The sequence below is a fragment of the Diplotaxodon limnothrissa genome, linkage group LG8, assembly GCF_057381915.1.
Source record: "Diplotaxodon limnothrissa isolate DT_005_m linkage group LG8, D_limnothrissa_male_GT1.1, whole genome shotgun sequence".
Classification (NCBI taxonomy): domain Eukaryota; kingdom Metazoa; phylum Chordata; class Actinopteri; order Cichliformes; family Cichlidae; genus Diplotaxodon; species Diplotaxodon limnothrissa.
The window spans coordinates 23,749,220-23,765,248 of NC_140603.1; the positions used below are offsets into that span (position 1 = coordinate 23,749,220).

A 16,029-nucleotide genomic window follows, 5' to 3' on the forward strand; every position below is an offset into this window, starting at 1 on the left:
AAAATGTAAATAAGGAACACCCGTTTACACTGGTCTGCTGCGATAATGACCACTTAGTAACGAGCCGCTACAAGAACGAATAACACAGGGAAATAAATGTTAATGAACAGAATCCATACACTTCGATTACAAAAGAAAAGCGTATCCCCTCAAAACAGTATCAGAGTCGGCATTTTGTATTTTACCCATTTAAAAAAAATGTTTCATGAATGCAACACGACGCGGAATCTGTGCGTATCTCTGCGTCTGACGTCACTCCCCTTAGTAACCCTCGGCGGCGTCTCCAGGAGAGAAGGCAACAAGATGGTGAGTTTTAATTTATCGCAAACATTAGCGCATAACCTAACACAAACTTCCTCGAGTGCTCATACTTCTACACCTTATCGTCCATTTTTAGTTATATCAATTGTAATAAATTCCGTCACCACCAGGTTGACAAAGAAAAAAAATCGACTGCCTTGTTGCTTCGTTCAGTTATCAGGGGAGATTAGCTTAGCACGTTAGCTGTGTTTAGCTCCCATTTGCGTGCCGTTATCTAGCCCTGCCTGGGAAACAAATTAGCCGTAAGGATCAAGAAAGTCAAAGCACAAGATCTGACTTGCTGCTCAGAGGATCTGTTACCGTTAGACGAGTGCTTGTACATCATCAAAATCCATAGAGGGTGCTAGAAATGGCCTGTTGGTGGATGGAAAGAAGAGATGTGTTTTTGCAATGGTGGTTAGCTGCAGCAGTGCTCCCCCTGTCCCCCCGGAACAGTAACACCACGCTGCTGTTTTTAACTGCTTGTTGTAGGGATTGCTGTCCATCCTGCGCAAGCTAAAGAGCACACCAGACCAGGAGGTGAGGATACTGCTGCTGGGTCTGGACAACGGTGGGAAGACCACACTCCTTAAACAGTTGGCATCTGAGGACATCAGTCACATCACGCCCACGCAGGTAAGACACAAAGGATGTTTGTAGACAAAGCGTAGTCGTGGAACTTTCATGCGTTTCACCTCCTCTTACTTATTTTATCTTCTTCCTGCAGGGATTCAACATTAAGAGCGTGCAGTCTCAGGGGTTTAAACTAAATGTCTGGGACATTGGAGGTCAGAGGAAGATCAGGCCGTACTGGAGGAACTACTTTGAAAACACAGATGTTCTGGTGAGGAGATGATGCACCAAATGAAGCAATATGACCTTAATTTCAGTAACATGCAACTCTTTCACAAACTAACAAAGAAAACTTTTTGTTTCAGATTTATGTCATTGACAGCGCTGACAGAAAGAGGTTTGAGGAAACGGGTCAGGTATGTAACTGTGTATAAGGGTTTTGGCTCCTCACCAAAGAAGTTTCAGTTTCCTACCAAATGAACGGTGATAAAAAAAAAGAATTGGACTATATGTAGTTATAAGTGAATTATAAGTAATTAGGGTTATTCCATTTCAGATCTTTGTAGGTCTTCTGCTCAACCTTGTACCATTCTTCGTAACAGAAATGAAAAATAAAACCAAGTTTTGGAGTTTCCAGATGGTTCTCTAATTATGACTGAAAAAAATAGTTAAATATATGCATATTTAAAAATTTTGAACCTTCCTTTACCTACCGTTTTGAGAAGTACTGCCCTGGAGGAGTCTTATAATTCAACTTTAATTTTTAATGTACTAAGAAGTGTTAACCCTTGGAGGTACCTTAAAAAGACATCCACCTTTGTGCCTAAGGACAATAAATGTCCTTAAGATCCTCCAAGGGTTAAAAATGTCAAAAAGGATTCTACATGCTTTATTTTACAGTATTGTGAAACTCAACTCTATACCAGTAAATGTCACTAGTTGTTTTTCACATGTTTTTACTGGTGTGTGTTCAAATATGGGACTTTACACAACTGTTTGAATTTTGTTTTTAATATTTTAATTACCCAGTGCTCAGACATTTTTTTAATGTATCTGTCCCAGATTATACATACTGGTTCATTTTATGGCAAGAAAGCCAATTATTTTATTTATTTTTTATTAAACAGCTGATTATTTCCCCCAAATCATTTGTAAATGATACCAATCCTATCCTAAAACTTTTAAATTAATAAGCAAGAAATACATTTTATTTATAGTTTTTTAATAATTACAGAAGCTGAGGATATAGTGTTTAAGGTGTTAGGCTATATAATATATATTTTATGTTAGAAATAGAGAAAACATGGATAATTCCATGTTTTGCTTCTGACTTTAAATGTGGCTAATGCGTTCACCTTACACATGAAAAATACCTGGTTTGATTCCGGGAGGAGACCCAAACCAGCCTCAGGATGTACAAGCTAGTGCAAGCCCCAAGCCCGGATAAATTGAAAGGTTGTGTCAGGAAGGCCATAAAACATAAAATCATAAAATCTGACCCAAATCAAATATCCAATATATCCATGTGGCAAACTCCTGGGAAATAAAGTAGCAGCTTAAAGGTCTTCTTCTTCTTAAGGATCTGAACCCTAGAGCTGTTTTACATTACAGTACAGTTGAAGTCCCTTCTGGTTGTGTAAGTGTGTGTCTGTCATGTTGTGTAGCTGACAGATGTGTGTGTCTGTGTGTGCGCTGCAGGAGCTGGCTGAGCTGCTGGATGAGGAGAAGCTGAGCGGTGTTCCTGTGCTGATCTTTGCAAACAAACAGGACCTCCTGACCGCCGCCCCAGCCTCCGAGATCGCAGAGGGTCTCAATCTGCACACCATCCGGGATCGCATGTGGCAGATCCAGTCCTGCTCCGCCCTCACTGGCGAGGGGATTCAGGTGAGCAGATGAACTGTGCTTCACCTTTGTTGCATTTAAAAATTATACATATATCTATATTTTCCTTCTCACCCCACTGCTTCCCCTAAATTTAATACAGGAGGGCATGAACTGGGTCTGCAAGAGCGTCAACTCTAAGAAAAAATAGCTTTGCTTGTAGTCTTCTACTAATCAGGAGGACCAGCAGCAGCAACAGCAGCAGCACACACGCATACACTGACACACATTGCACCCTCCTGAGCCTTAGTACAAGGGATATACCTGTGAATGTACACACACTACTAATCCAACATGGACTTGGAGTTTTTAACCCCTCTGCATTCCTGATGTTTACTAATCTCAGCACATCTTTCTGTGCTGGCCTCTACAACGAGGAGGGGCGTTTGCCTTCAAAAGGGAACCCAAACCAGCATATCGACCCCTTCCACCCCTCCGCCGTCCACCCACGTCACCATCTCTGTCCAACCGCAGCCACCCATGCGCAGCCTGTCACAGCCTCAAACATTCCCATTAAACTGCTGTCTTTCACTGGAATTCCAACATGTTCTTTAAGCTCTTTCACACGCTGTCCTGGAAACCACCCCCCTCCCTCCATCTCACCCCTATGTCGTGACAGTTTTTGTTGTTTTTGGTTCCTCTTCATTCCACAAAAGGCTGTAACGCGCTTTTCCTGCTATGGCTCTGTTCAAAGTGACGTATATTTTTGTAATTGTCTTATTTATGGTGAAGTAGAGTGTAGAGCGCTTTTGAACAACAGCTCATGCAGCGTGTGTGTGTGTGTGTGCGTGTGTGTGATTTCAAGGATGTTTGAGAAACAGTCCAACTCCCCCCACTACAGATAAAATAATACTCTACATGTTAATATGTAAAAAGGAGGCTGAAATTAAATGGTTAAAGACATTTTTCGATCAACTGTAAATAGCTCAGCTCTGTGTTCATATGTTACGTTATGCACATGTTATAGAGTATTTGTTACCCTGCTGTAGTCTATAATGTTTGCATATCTAATGTATGCCTGCAGATCTGTAACAGAGGAATAGGTACTGTATGTCCCAGTGCATTTCTATGTGCAGGTAATTCGCTCCTTTTGATATTCTTGAATGTAATCTGTCCAGAGCTGAAGATACTGTATGTGAATAAAAACACGAGAAAAATGTTTCACAAGTCTTACATTTATTTAGTTTCTGGATGCAGTAACATACTTGGATACTGAAGACTTGGTCACATAAGCAGGTGGAGTCGTGTGCTTAATGACAACAACCACCCTCTGTGGAGAGGCCGCTGTGGGAGCTGATGGGTGGGGCGCAGAGCATTGTTTTCACTATCAAAATGTGGATTTGATCTAGCAGTACGATACCCTACTTGTATGGAACTGCAGCACACATTTGTCCCTCTTGTGTGCTGGTATAAGCCTGCGTCACACAAGATTATTATACAGTGAGATAATAGGTGTGGAAAAAGCAAAGATTTTAGTTAACCAAAACAGAAATAACTAGACTTTTGTGGGGGGGAGTGTTCACTGGGACAGTGTGCATGGGTGTGAGTCAACTGCCTTCATTTAGTGTTTGTGTTGAGAGTCATGACAATATAAAATCAAACAAATCTGTAAAAAGGCCTCCAGAACCTTTCAGAATGAGCTGATTGTTTTATATTAAGTAAGTTTAGTACATTTAATGACCCATGCAAAATTTTACCTTTCTTCTGGGATTTCCTTCTGAACTACCAGCCCTTGAATTATATAGGCATTGCTATAAGTGTTCTGCTTTTCAAGTTACCTTATGTCTTCTAGCATATTTGAGCTGTCCTAATTTTTCAAATAAAAAAGATATCCACATGAAATTTCCAGGGCTGAAAGACACATTTACTGAAAAACAGCAACCAAACCAGTTTTACACATTCCCCATGTGTCACGATCTCATTTTTGTTCTATGGGGAAACTTGAGCATCAGTATCATGGGATATATGACAGCTTCAATAGCAAAACTGGACCACTTTAATGTCTAGGATGTAGAGTAATAGAAACAAGCTCTGGCACCCAGGATGTTTTCTCTGTTTTCTGTTAATTCACTGGAAAAGTTCAAAAAGTATATATTGGGTAAACTTGCAGGGGTTATATCACCATGTGTGGTCGATGACGGTTAAAACAAGGTTTAGCATATTATAAAGGTCTGATTTCTATCTATATTTTAATACTGGGATCGTCTTCTAGCCACGATTTGTTTCTAATATAGTCCAATTTTGCATGAATTAAATCCAAAACCTGAAATTCTATTTATTCAGACAATTAAAACCATGTTAATGTTGAATAAGTGAGCTTTAAACATATATTCAGCCATCAATCATCTCTTTAGCTTCTCTAGAATAAAAAATAAATGAATAAATAAATAAATGCTGATGTTTAATAAAATATTCGTTCTAGATTTTCTTGAAATTCCATTTTATTAACTAAAAACTCAGAGGTCTCCTGAAGGTATTTTCAAACTCTTTGCATAATATATAACATAAAATCATAAATGTTGCACTTGCATAGGTGTACAAGGTCAAACTGTGAAGGATAATATAACATTAAAAATTTGACACATCCACCAACCTGTTTGAAAATCAGTGAACTTGTCTGTAATTATGATTACAGCTAAAAAAAAAAATGTATAAAGGTAAATTTAACTTCTTGTTTCTTGAAAGAAAATCTTAACCTGTTTAAAATTAGGGGTAAGGTTTAGGTTTATTTTTAACTCCTTTATGTGCACGTTTCACCTAGTGCACACAGCACATACAAGTGGAAATGTTATAACTGATGTACTCAAGAGCTAAGATGCATGTGTAAAGGAACTGATCTGAAAGCTAACACCTTCTAGTTTTAGAAACCATGCTTGTTTAGCATGCAGCTAAAATGCACCCTCACCCACATAGAGCTCTGCCTGTGACCTAATGAATGATAAAGCTATAGTAGTTCAACCTATGACATGGAAAAAACATGTGCTTATGTTTCCAAAATATCTACAGTTGTGGTAAGAAATTTTTATGCACGCATGAATGTCATGGTAATTTTAAGCGTTGAGTGATTTCTTTGAACTGCTCTTTTTACAGAATGGAATGACTGTACGCCATACACCTTTAATGATTCTAAAAGCAGAAATTGGGTTCATAAGTTTGAATCGACTCTCCTCCGCTTATCCAGTTCAGGGTCAACAACCTTCAGGCATAATTCCAGCTGTATATTTGACCGCTCTTCTTTGCAGAGTTGGTGGAATTGGTTGGCTTCCTGGTACACCCCCGGCTTAAGCATAAATTTTCAATAGGGTTGAGGATCAGGGCTTTGCAAAATCCCTACCAGAAGCATACTATTAGCTTGCTTCATCCAATTCCAAACCACTTTTGATATGTGTTTGGGATCATTGTCCTGTTGGAGCACAATTGTGTTTGACATTTGAAACATCTAAGCTGCTGATTTGACCTGAAGTTAAAAAAATGTAATCTTCCAAACACTGTGGCCAAATAGCTCAATCTTTGTGTCTGACCATAAAACTTTTGTCCAGAAGCCATTTGGCTTGTCCAAGTAGGCAGCTGAAATTTCACTCACGCATGTCAATTTTGGAACAGGAGCTTTTTTATTGGTCAGCACCCTCTCAGTGCATGGTAGTATATGGTCGTTTCACTGTGGACACTGACACTGGTGTTCCAGTGAGTGTTGAAAAATAAATAACTTTTATGCTACCAAAGAGGAAACTGACTGTTATAGTCAGTCGTGATCACTAGTAGGAAGTGAATAGAAGCTTCAGCACCTTATTAAAATATTTAAATCAGTATATGTATATATTTGAGCTTGTATTTGATGCTGTGTAGATTAGAGAAAATCCAAAATAAATTCAACCTTGTTATCTAAATTGGGGTTTTTAAAGGCATTAAATATGCATGCTGTATAATCATTCTAACCTGGAAAAAGAACAGTTCAAAGAAATAATTAAAACCTCAAAATTACCATGACATCATGCTCATGATGAGCGTATGCAAATACTGACCACAACTGAATGTTCTTTTCCGAGATGCTACAGGCTCAGCCTGTCCTAAAATGCAGAATGACAGCTGTAAGATACCATCGTGATACATCTGGAAAATTACTTCCACTGCTGACTTGTACAAATGACTTATAAAGTGTCAAATCAAATCCTGACAGGTTGTCAGGTTTCAGGCAGGTGGTGCTGCATCCACCGGTCTGGGTAAGTGCCTGATGTCCTGGGGCTGTGCTTGAGGAACCGTTGAATCTTCTCCCCCGAGCTGAAGTGACAAATATCAGGAAACAAATACACCTCATCCACCCACAAAGGCCCCTGTTTAACTTGAGAGCACTTAACTGTTACAGACGTGAGCGATAAACAGTTGTATGACACTGCAGTCTTTCACCTCCACCCAGTAGTTTTAATATAACTACGCAAAACTATTTAACCTTCAAATGACTAAGTTGTATAATTGGAAAAAAATGTTTCATGTCATGAATTCTACTTCTACTTTTACATAACTTTTATAAGAACTGTTTTTTTTTTAAACATTTGTTGTCATAAGTTTTGGTAGTGACAACTTTTTGATTGCTACAACTTTCAGATATTTCAGTGATCTCAATATTTGAAGAGTTTCAGGAGTTTTTCTGCCAAAGTAAATCACACGCCCACAAACATGATGTGTGCTTAGGTGTTGTTTGAAACAAACCTTGTATCAGGTCGATGGCTGAGTTTTAAATAATGAACAGGAAATAAACTGAGGCCCAGAGCTATGGAAGCTTGTTTCCACAAGTTAAAATATCTTTAATTTTTTTTGAAAGCCAGACCTAAGTTGAAATTTTGAGCTATTACCTCAAGATTTTGACTTACTGACTGAAACTTCTATGCAAGTCAAAAATGTTAAGATAACTAAACTAGAATTTTGACTTATGGATATATTTATCCATAAGTCAAAATTCTAAGATATTTATCTTTTTTCTTTTGTAAGCAGCAGAAACAACAACAAAATGCAATCTATTTGACTATTACCAAGTTATGCTACATTTCAGAGATAGTTTTCTTGCTTTTGTTTAGTTTCCACTGGTTTTTGCTGTTATAATAAGATATCTTTTTATCAGAAAAGGGATTTAGAACAGGTATTACCACACAACCACAATACTTTGTTTGGCAGCTCACTGACAGTCATGCAGACATCTTAAGTCTCAGTAGACAAAGCCTCATCAGACTGAAACTACAGCAGACATTTCCTGTTTACTTTTATTTTATTTTAGTTATTGTTTCAGTTTTTTTATGCCTTGCAGCAAAAGTTTTGTTTTGTTTTTTAATTTTTTTTTTATTTCTGTTAACTAAAAATGTTCCACTCATAATTTTATTTTAGTTTTTCTAGTTTGGTTTTAGTTAACCATGGCAATGTTGCTCGGTTACCCTGACCCTCTTTGATTTTACATAGAAAACCCATGAATGGCTCATATTTTCTGCTTAAGTGAAGGCAATCACTGACTGCAGGAACCTTAACTACAGCACTGAGTCCACTTACTATATAACTGATTACTCCCAACCCTGAGTCATTTCATTTTAAAGCTTAGAGAAGCAGCATGTGTTTGTTATTACTCAACCCTGAAGTACACTCAGATCCTTAATACTGACCCAGAAGAAGATATTTGGAGGTATTACATGTCTAATAGTGTGTTCCGGGTGCAGAAACAGTGTGCTATGTGTTTTTACTTTATGCATAGCTTTGTATGTAACTGATTCAGAGGGCCTTGGAGGCCTGAAAACAGCCTCTTCTTGTCTTACAAAGATTCTCATTGTTCAGTCTTCCTCTCTGCTCACACAGACAGAATGTGCAAGTGTTGTTCCTCATTTCTGGCGCTTAAACGCCCAGTTGCATTTAAATCTAACAAAGCACTGCGGAAAATGTGATACGCCGCGGGAGTCACATTTAGAAATATGAAGGCGTTGGGGGAAACAGTCTGGGAAAATATCTTTTTGCTCTTTGGTGGAGAGTTGGAGATAAGTTGGTCGCACTAAGACTGAAAACGCTGAAACAGCTAGCATGGCCTGACTAATTCACCTGCTCAGGCTTGTTAATTTGCACAAAGTGCTGCTTTAAGGGGGTTTGAGTGCTGGAGATTTTTTGCTGGGACCAGTTGTCAGGCAGCTGTGAACACAGACTTGTCCCGGCAAACTGAATTACTGGTATCGAATAAATAAACCTGATGAAATGTAATTTAGTGAGCATGCCAGGTGTTACCAGTGTTTATGAAACCTTTCTGTGGCACCGTTAAACTAATATACATAGTGCTATCAGTATTTTAATCTACTACTTCTTTAGCTGGCACAAAAATGGTTTTGGTCTCTACGGTGAGTGTCTTTGAGTCTTTGAATGTTGTGAATTACAGATGCACCTGATTAAGCAAGCCAGTTAGCAACTACACATTATCATATCCAGTATACAAGATGGCAGTGTGCTTCCTGATATGAAAACCAAAGTTAAGAGTCTATGTGTCTAAGTCTGTTGGTTCAATTGCTGATTTTTGAGCACGACTAATAAATGATGGTACTTTTAGAGGCAGAAAGGCTAATGTAAGTCAACCACAAGTTATTAGCTAATGAGGATCCTGGATATTGTTAGTCAGATCTTGGCCAGTTACAAAACACTAAGATGTTGACAGCAAAAATGCTCAAGTCAAGGCTTCCTAACAGGAGTTTAAATTAAAGTAGGTATGCCCATCCTTTATACTTTCTAGCATCCAACCAAAGACAAGATTTTTAAAGTTTAGCACCTTTACAGCCGCTGGTTTTTGTGAAGCCAGAAGTTGCCTTAACATCCATTTGGGATGTTTTTGCATTTTAGGGCGACCAAGTAAATAAGGCCCAGTCATGCAGGCCTAATGACCAATCAACCACCTGTCAAGTAGGAATAATGAGTATTCCCCAACAAACTGTGGGGAATACTCACTGTTGCTGGAGGTTGGTGGGAAAATGATTATTAACAACTGGAACTATGGATGAGACCTGGCAGACTCCAAGTCAGTTATCCAGGTGGGTAAGTTATTAAATAATTGTTATGTAAGGAAAAGAATCCACAGGAGCCAAAACCACTTTTAAAGTTAACCATTTTTTATGGGGAAGATCGACTCCACTTAACAGCCAACCTCAAGCATCACCTAGGGGAAGTGCAGTTTTTGCCACTTAAGCTGCATATGTCTATGGACCACCTTCCCACCTAAAAATGGTGTCAGGGACCAAGCAGTAAAGCACAGAGGACACGTCGCATTCAAAAAGGTAGGTTTTTATTGATCTAAAAATATGAAAATGACAAACAAATCCAAAACTTATACAGGCAGACCAATAAAAGAGGTCAATTCAATAAACTCAACTCCAAACAACAACTAAGAAAACGAGACATTAGGGAACTTAAATACTGGCTTAGCTAAACAATATGACACACCAGGGGAAGACAAAATGGCTGCTATATAGCAAACTAACACAAAACAATGAAACAAACTCCAAACACCCCCCGGGCAATGAAACATGTGGTTCAGTCCAATGAGGCTCTAATCACTACTTTAGATCCCTCAGCCCTTAGCCACACCTTTTGCAACCAGGAAGGAGAAGCCATGTGCCCCGGGTAACTCAAGCAAAGGAAGATGTGTTAATACAACATTAAAACATGTTTTGTAACGTGTGATGGAAAAATAAACCAATTTAATTTAATAATGAAAAAATATATTGGACAATGAGTAAAATATATTTTAAGGACTGACTGCAAAGTGAAGTAAACTAGTGGTGAGGTGTGGCTTGCCATCACATGTGGTCACGCCTAATTAAAAAATATCAAATTTAAGGCTCAAAAACATCCAAAAACAAATTTAATTCTACTTTTTCTATGGTTTGTATGACAAGTTTTGTTGCCTTTGCCCTGTTAAACATTGATTCATAAGCGCTGGGGATTTACTGCACATCCACTGTAGGCAGCATTTTTTAACACCCACAAACAAAGTCAAATAACTGACAAATGAGAGAAATTTCCTTTTAATCACTATAAAAATAGAACACACAGACAGAAAAAAATAAACAGAGGATTTTCAACATCAGCAAGCTAAGAGCTTAAATAGTAGGTTTTGGTAGCTGGTTGTTTTGCATTATTTTAAACTCAACAAATCTGTGTGTATAAATGATAAGTTTTATCAAGATTCCTTTTATAATAATTACATTTTTTAAGCTCTAAAGTGACCATAGAAACATGAAATCAATAATACTTAAATGAGAAATATATCAAAGAGTCTTCTTTCTTTTAATGCTATATTTTTAGAGTTCTATCTGTCTTTTATGTGTCTGTTGAAGCTTCAAATGAGAGTACAAAAAGTTCTGTGGCTGTTTTATTGGTGAATAAAAACCCCTGCTGTGTGTGGTGGTAATTCTAAAGTGGCTCACAGTGTATGCATGTGTGTGTGTGTGTGTGTCATAGATGCATATCTGAGAGGTAGGCGACCGGATTCTTCTTGTTTCTCCTTGTGGATCAAGCAGCTGTTCGGCAGCTGTGTGCGCAAGTGTGAGAAAATGTGTGTCAGGAGAGAAAGAGGGGAGTGTTTGCTAATGTGTGTGTGTGTGTCAGCAAGAGAGAAAGACTGAAAAGCAGCGCTGTAATTTATGCTGCACCTCCGACCCCACAGCTCTTGGCTGCCTGTCTCTGCTGAGGTTTGCTGACGTGAGAAAAAGAAGCAGCACATCAGACCTCTGCTTAAGCTTGAAAGGGAGAAGAAGTGGGAGGAAGACGAGGGTGGAGCAAGAAGCAATGTGATTTAAAATGTTTGTTTTTACGTGTATGTTAACCGCTGACTGCTGCTGGAGGGAAAGAAATGGCATTCAGACATTGAAACTGACATATAATGAGTAAATATCTCATAAAACTGTGAAGAGAGTTCAAAATGTAGGTTTATTCTTTACCTTGGAAGCTGTAGTTGACAAAACAACCTCAACGTGATGTTGATTTTGTAGCTTTAGTTGTTTTATGAATAAGACTGATGCCACTCATACACAGTAGCATGGCATGGGGTAAACTTTTGAGGAAGCCAACAGGACCTGCAGGCACCTTGTTGCAACTGATGCAAGACTTTACAGCTCACAGCTCTCTCATAATGAATAAAAAGAAACCTTCATTTCTAACGTAGCCAGGGCATGTTTAAATTTTCACTTTCACATCATTAAGTATCTGTAGGCTACATATTTAAATTGCTTGATAAACAAAAATGCTGTCAGTAGTTCCTTGGTGTTTCAAACTTGGTCACATATTCAGTTCTCATCACAACGGACTGAAAGCAGAACCAAGTGGTTAACGACCACAATCTTACCAGGTAACTTGCACCTTATGTCCACTGTTCTCATTTTCTGTTTGGAAACATTGCAATAAAACTACTCCTTCTGTGAACTGACACATGCAGTTACAGTCAGTCATGTAAAGTTCAAATATGCAATTCAGTCACATTAAAAATGAATGTGCAGTCGTGGTCATGATGTTTCCATGACACTCATAATGTTCGGGATTTCTTTGAGCTGTTCTTTGTCTTGTACCGGATACATAATGACTTTTTAAAATAAGAATTGTGTGCACATTTGAATTTATTTTGGATTTTCTCTAATCCACAAAGAGTCAAAAGTGTGCATACAGGTTCAAATATAGACACCTCCACTAACATTTAATTTCCTTTAGCAGGCTGCACCTGGGCCAGACACTTTTGGTAGCTACTGACAGCCTTCAGGCATACTCGTGATTGGACGTCTGACAGTTCTTGGCAGATATAAGTTGGTTTCCTGGCCGGACTTTAAGTGTAATTAACAAATTTGTAATAGAGTTGAGGTGAGGGCTGTATTTGAGACAAATGTCCTGCTGTTGACACCCAATTGTGTCCAAGTTTCAAGTGTCTAGCTGTTCATTTCAGGTGGAGCTGAAGACTTTGGTAGTTCTCCTTCATTACTCCATCCACCTTGTGCAATTTACGAGTAACCCTGGCAGTAAAACAGCCCCAGAGCACGAGGCTACCACCACCATGCTTGACAGTTTGAAAAACCTCATCTTAAATCCTCAAAACATTGTGGACAACTAGCTCAAAGAGAACTTCCCAACTGTAAATCTGAATTTCTCTTTCTTAAATCTACCTCGGCTTTTTGGACTGTCCCATTGTTCTAACAATCCAACAAGTTCTGTCAAATAAATTCTTTTTTGTGCTTTTAAACTGCCCATGACACTGTCAAGTTAAAAGAAATTAGAGAACTTTTAGCTCCTCTTATTAGATTTAAATGTATGTATATATTTGAACCTATATGTATGTGGATTAGAGAAATTCTGAATAAATCCAAACTTGTGCACCCAATTTTTGTTTCTTTAATGTAGTTAAAGATGTATGCATTTTAATCATTCTACCCTGGAAAATAGAAGAGTTCAAAGAAATCATTAAAAGACCAAAATTACCATGGCATTCATGCTCCTGATTGAGTGTATGTAAACTTCTGACCACTACTGCAGCTTAGCACAGAGCCTAGAAGAAAGAAGCATTTAGTCCAGAACAACAAAATCAGCCAAAACCAGCACCTCTGCAGATGTCTCATTCGTAAACTCTACATAAAAGATCATTGTAGCTGCCACAACAACACCCAGAGGTTTAAACTAGCCTGTAGCTTTTTATTTTATACGTTACAGTCCTGTGGAGTTATCAGTTAATGCTGTTGCGAGTTCGCTAGCAGCAACGTAGATCTGTAACTGCCTGTGATATAATTTGATGCCAGAATTAATATAAAGTGTGGCCAGTTGCTGGATTAACATTGAAAACATGTAAAGTAGTGAAACTAAACTACCCTTTGTTTACAGTCTATATGCTAAACAAAGATAACTTTATTGATGGAAGTGTCCTCATCTAGGAAATTATTAGCGTCAGTCTACTCCTTTGAGTAACTTTCAATCGAATCATGTGATCTTCATAACTGAAATATTCAAAATTTTCTTTCCTTCTTTCCGCTCTGCACTCACTGTTTTTCTAAGACACAGGTGGATCATCTCTGCTGTGTGAATGGGATTGAGGCTCAAAGTGCTGGGTAGTGGAAAGCAGTAATGCAACAGCTTAATCGGGCTGAGGGGAACGCACACATGCACTCACTCAAAGACACACACACTCTCTCTGCATCTCTGTCTCGCGCGTCTAGTCATCTCAAGACTCGTTTTCTCCATCCTGTTTTCTCTCTGCAGGCCTCCACCCACACATACTCATGAGCCGTTTTGTACTCAGTGGACACAGAGATAGTTGTTAAGTTCTGTTTAAATGGGTTTTTCCTTTACTGACACGTCCATTAAGACAGATAAGTACACTAATAGATTATATATAAAACCGATACAAGGCGGACTGATTAGGTTTTTTTTGGGGGAGGTCTGTTGGAGCAGAGATTGTGTAATGTTAAGGGTATAGGTGGGAGGATGTCAGTTTGTTTTAAGGTTGAATGGTTGAGTATGCAGATGACTGTTTAGGGGTAGCTGTGTTTGCAAAACTGCACAAAATGCCAGTGGAAAATTTTATGAGAAATACAATCCACAAAATAGCAAAACCATCAAAGAATTCGTGCTTCCAATAAGCATTGTCTTTATGAGGTCATCTATTTTGCTGCTCTTTTAGGCTATACAGTCAATTTGAACTTCTTTGTACTTGACAACAGACTTTGGTTGACGAAAGATTTTCATATTTGTTTAGGTCACATGTAACATGGCTTGAAATATTCTTTAACTTGAGGCCCAAAACCCAGAGTTGGCTCCCTGAAAGAAATATTTGGCACCATGAGTCAATGTGGTATTTCACATCTAATGGTGTCGAAGAACTGTTACGCAACGCTGATGACACGGACACCTTTTCTCACACACAACAGTGGAAACCCAGATCTATGACTCAGCTTAATTTTTAAATAATTAAAATAAATAAATCAAAGCAAAGTGTAAATAAAATAAGTATCCACCACATCTGGAAAACTTTGGGTCCTCTTCTGAACTACGCTGTAAACTGGACCCTTAATTAAAGTAGTACAAACTTAAATATGGCAGCCCTTTAGTGCTATGAAATTGCCCCCCACGATTTTTAAAAGGATGAAGGCGTTAGTCTCGGGAAAGCTCAGCTAAAGCTAGTGTGTGATTTTACTGTGTACCAGAGAGGAAGATGAAAAACTCTATGCAAAGAGCCAGACCTTTGTGCAAATTTTGAAAGTGGTCTTGAGGAAAGGCTCCCTGAGCTTTCAGAATTTTTCTTTGTACCTTACCATTTTCAGAAAAAATGCTTTTTGTTTGTTAAGCTACCTAACACTTAGCAAAGTTGACACAGAAACTAAGAAATGCATTTGCACCTTCATCAACTGCTCAATGAAGCCTCGTCAGAAATGGTGTCAGTGGAAGGGTGGCTGTCAAGAAGCCATTCTTAAGGAAGGGAAACAGACTGAAGTGTGTCAAATTACACAAGAACTGAAAATCAAAAGGTCTTCAATGTGTATGGAAGAGTTCAGGAGAGAGGTCCTACAGTAAAATACAGTGAAGGCACTGTCATGGTTTGGAGCTGCATGTCAACCAGTGGTGTTCGAGATCTTGTAAAAATTAATGGCAGTATGAAGTCAGGTTTTTATCCAACATGCAATACCAACTGGAAAGCATCTGATTAGCAACAGCTTCATTTTTCAGCATCACAATGATCCCAAATACAATGCTAGGCTAGGATAGAAGGCCATACAACGGAACAAAATCAGTCATGGATTGACCTCCCCGGACGTCAACATTATTGACAGAGTGCGTAACACAAGCGGCCAACATCCAAGGAAGAGCTTTGAATGCCCTTCAAGAAGGCTAGAGAACTATTCCTGATGGATATTTAAATGACAAGAAAGCTGCCTAAGAGAGTTCAAACTATGTTGAAGAATAAAGGCGGTCAGACCAAATATTGTCTGGATATTAAAACAGACTGTTTTTGTTTTATATACTGTATTTCTATGTATCTATGTATGAACTTTAAATAAATAGATCCAAACATTTTCCCAGCCAAAATAAATATTATATATATTTAATTGCAGGTGCTAACAATTTCTTGCAAGTTTAGTAAACCCTGGGCAGGTGAATCATTTGCTATATTAATCTCGCTTTAGCTAGCTGTTAGGATAAAAAAAAACATCCTAACTGCCTCTACAAGTGTACAAAAGCACTTTCACGACAGTTTTGTTGAATTTTTATAACGGCCAGATTGAAAATAAGAGT

General features: G+C 38.4%; 1 protein-coding gene across 1 annotated transcript; it reads left to right on the forward strand.

The window, feature by feature from the left end:
- The first annotated feature begins 198 nt into the window (after positions 1-198).
- Positions 199-3,897, forward strand: arl3b (ADP ribosylation factor like GTPase 3b). Its single transcript, XM_085360928.1, has 6 exons — positions 199-306; positions 793-936; positions 1,028-1,144; positions 1,239-1,289; positions 2,572-2,757; positions 2,858-3,897. The coding sequence occupies exons 1-6, from the start codon at positions 199-201 to the stop codon at positions 2,903-2,905; spliced, it is 654 nt and encodes a 217-aa protein (XP_085217054.1). The 3' UTR covers positions 2,906-3,897.
- Positions 3,898-16,029: the final 12,132 nt, after the last annotated feature.

Excerpts from the sequence above, each read along its gene's own strand:
- arl3b (XM_085360928.1), top strand. The coding sequence starts at position 199 with ATGTTTCATGAATGCAACACGACGCGGAATCTGTGCGTATCTCTGCGT. Across the intron at positions 307-792 it reads GGAGAGAAGGCAACAAGATG|GGATTGCTGTCCATCCTGCG; the intron begins GTGAGTTTTAAT and ends TGCTTGTTGTAG. Across the intron at positions 1,290-2,571 it reads GGTTTGAGGAAACGGGTCAG|GAGCTGGCTGAGCTGCTGGA; the intron begins GTATGTAACTGT and ends TGTGCGCTGCAG.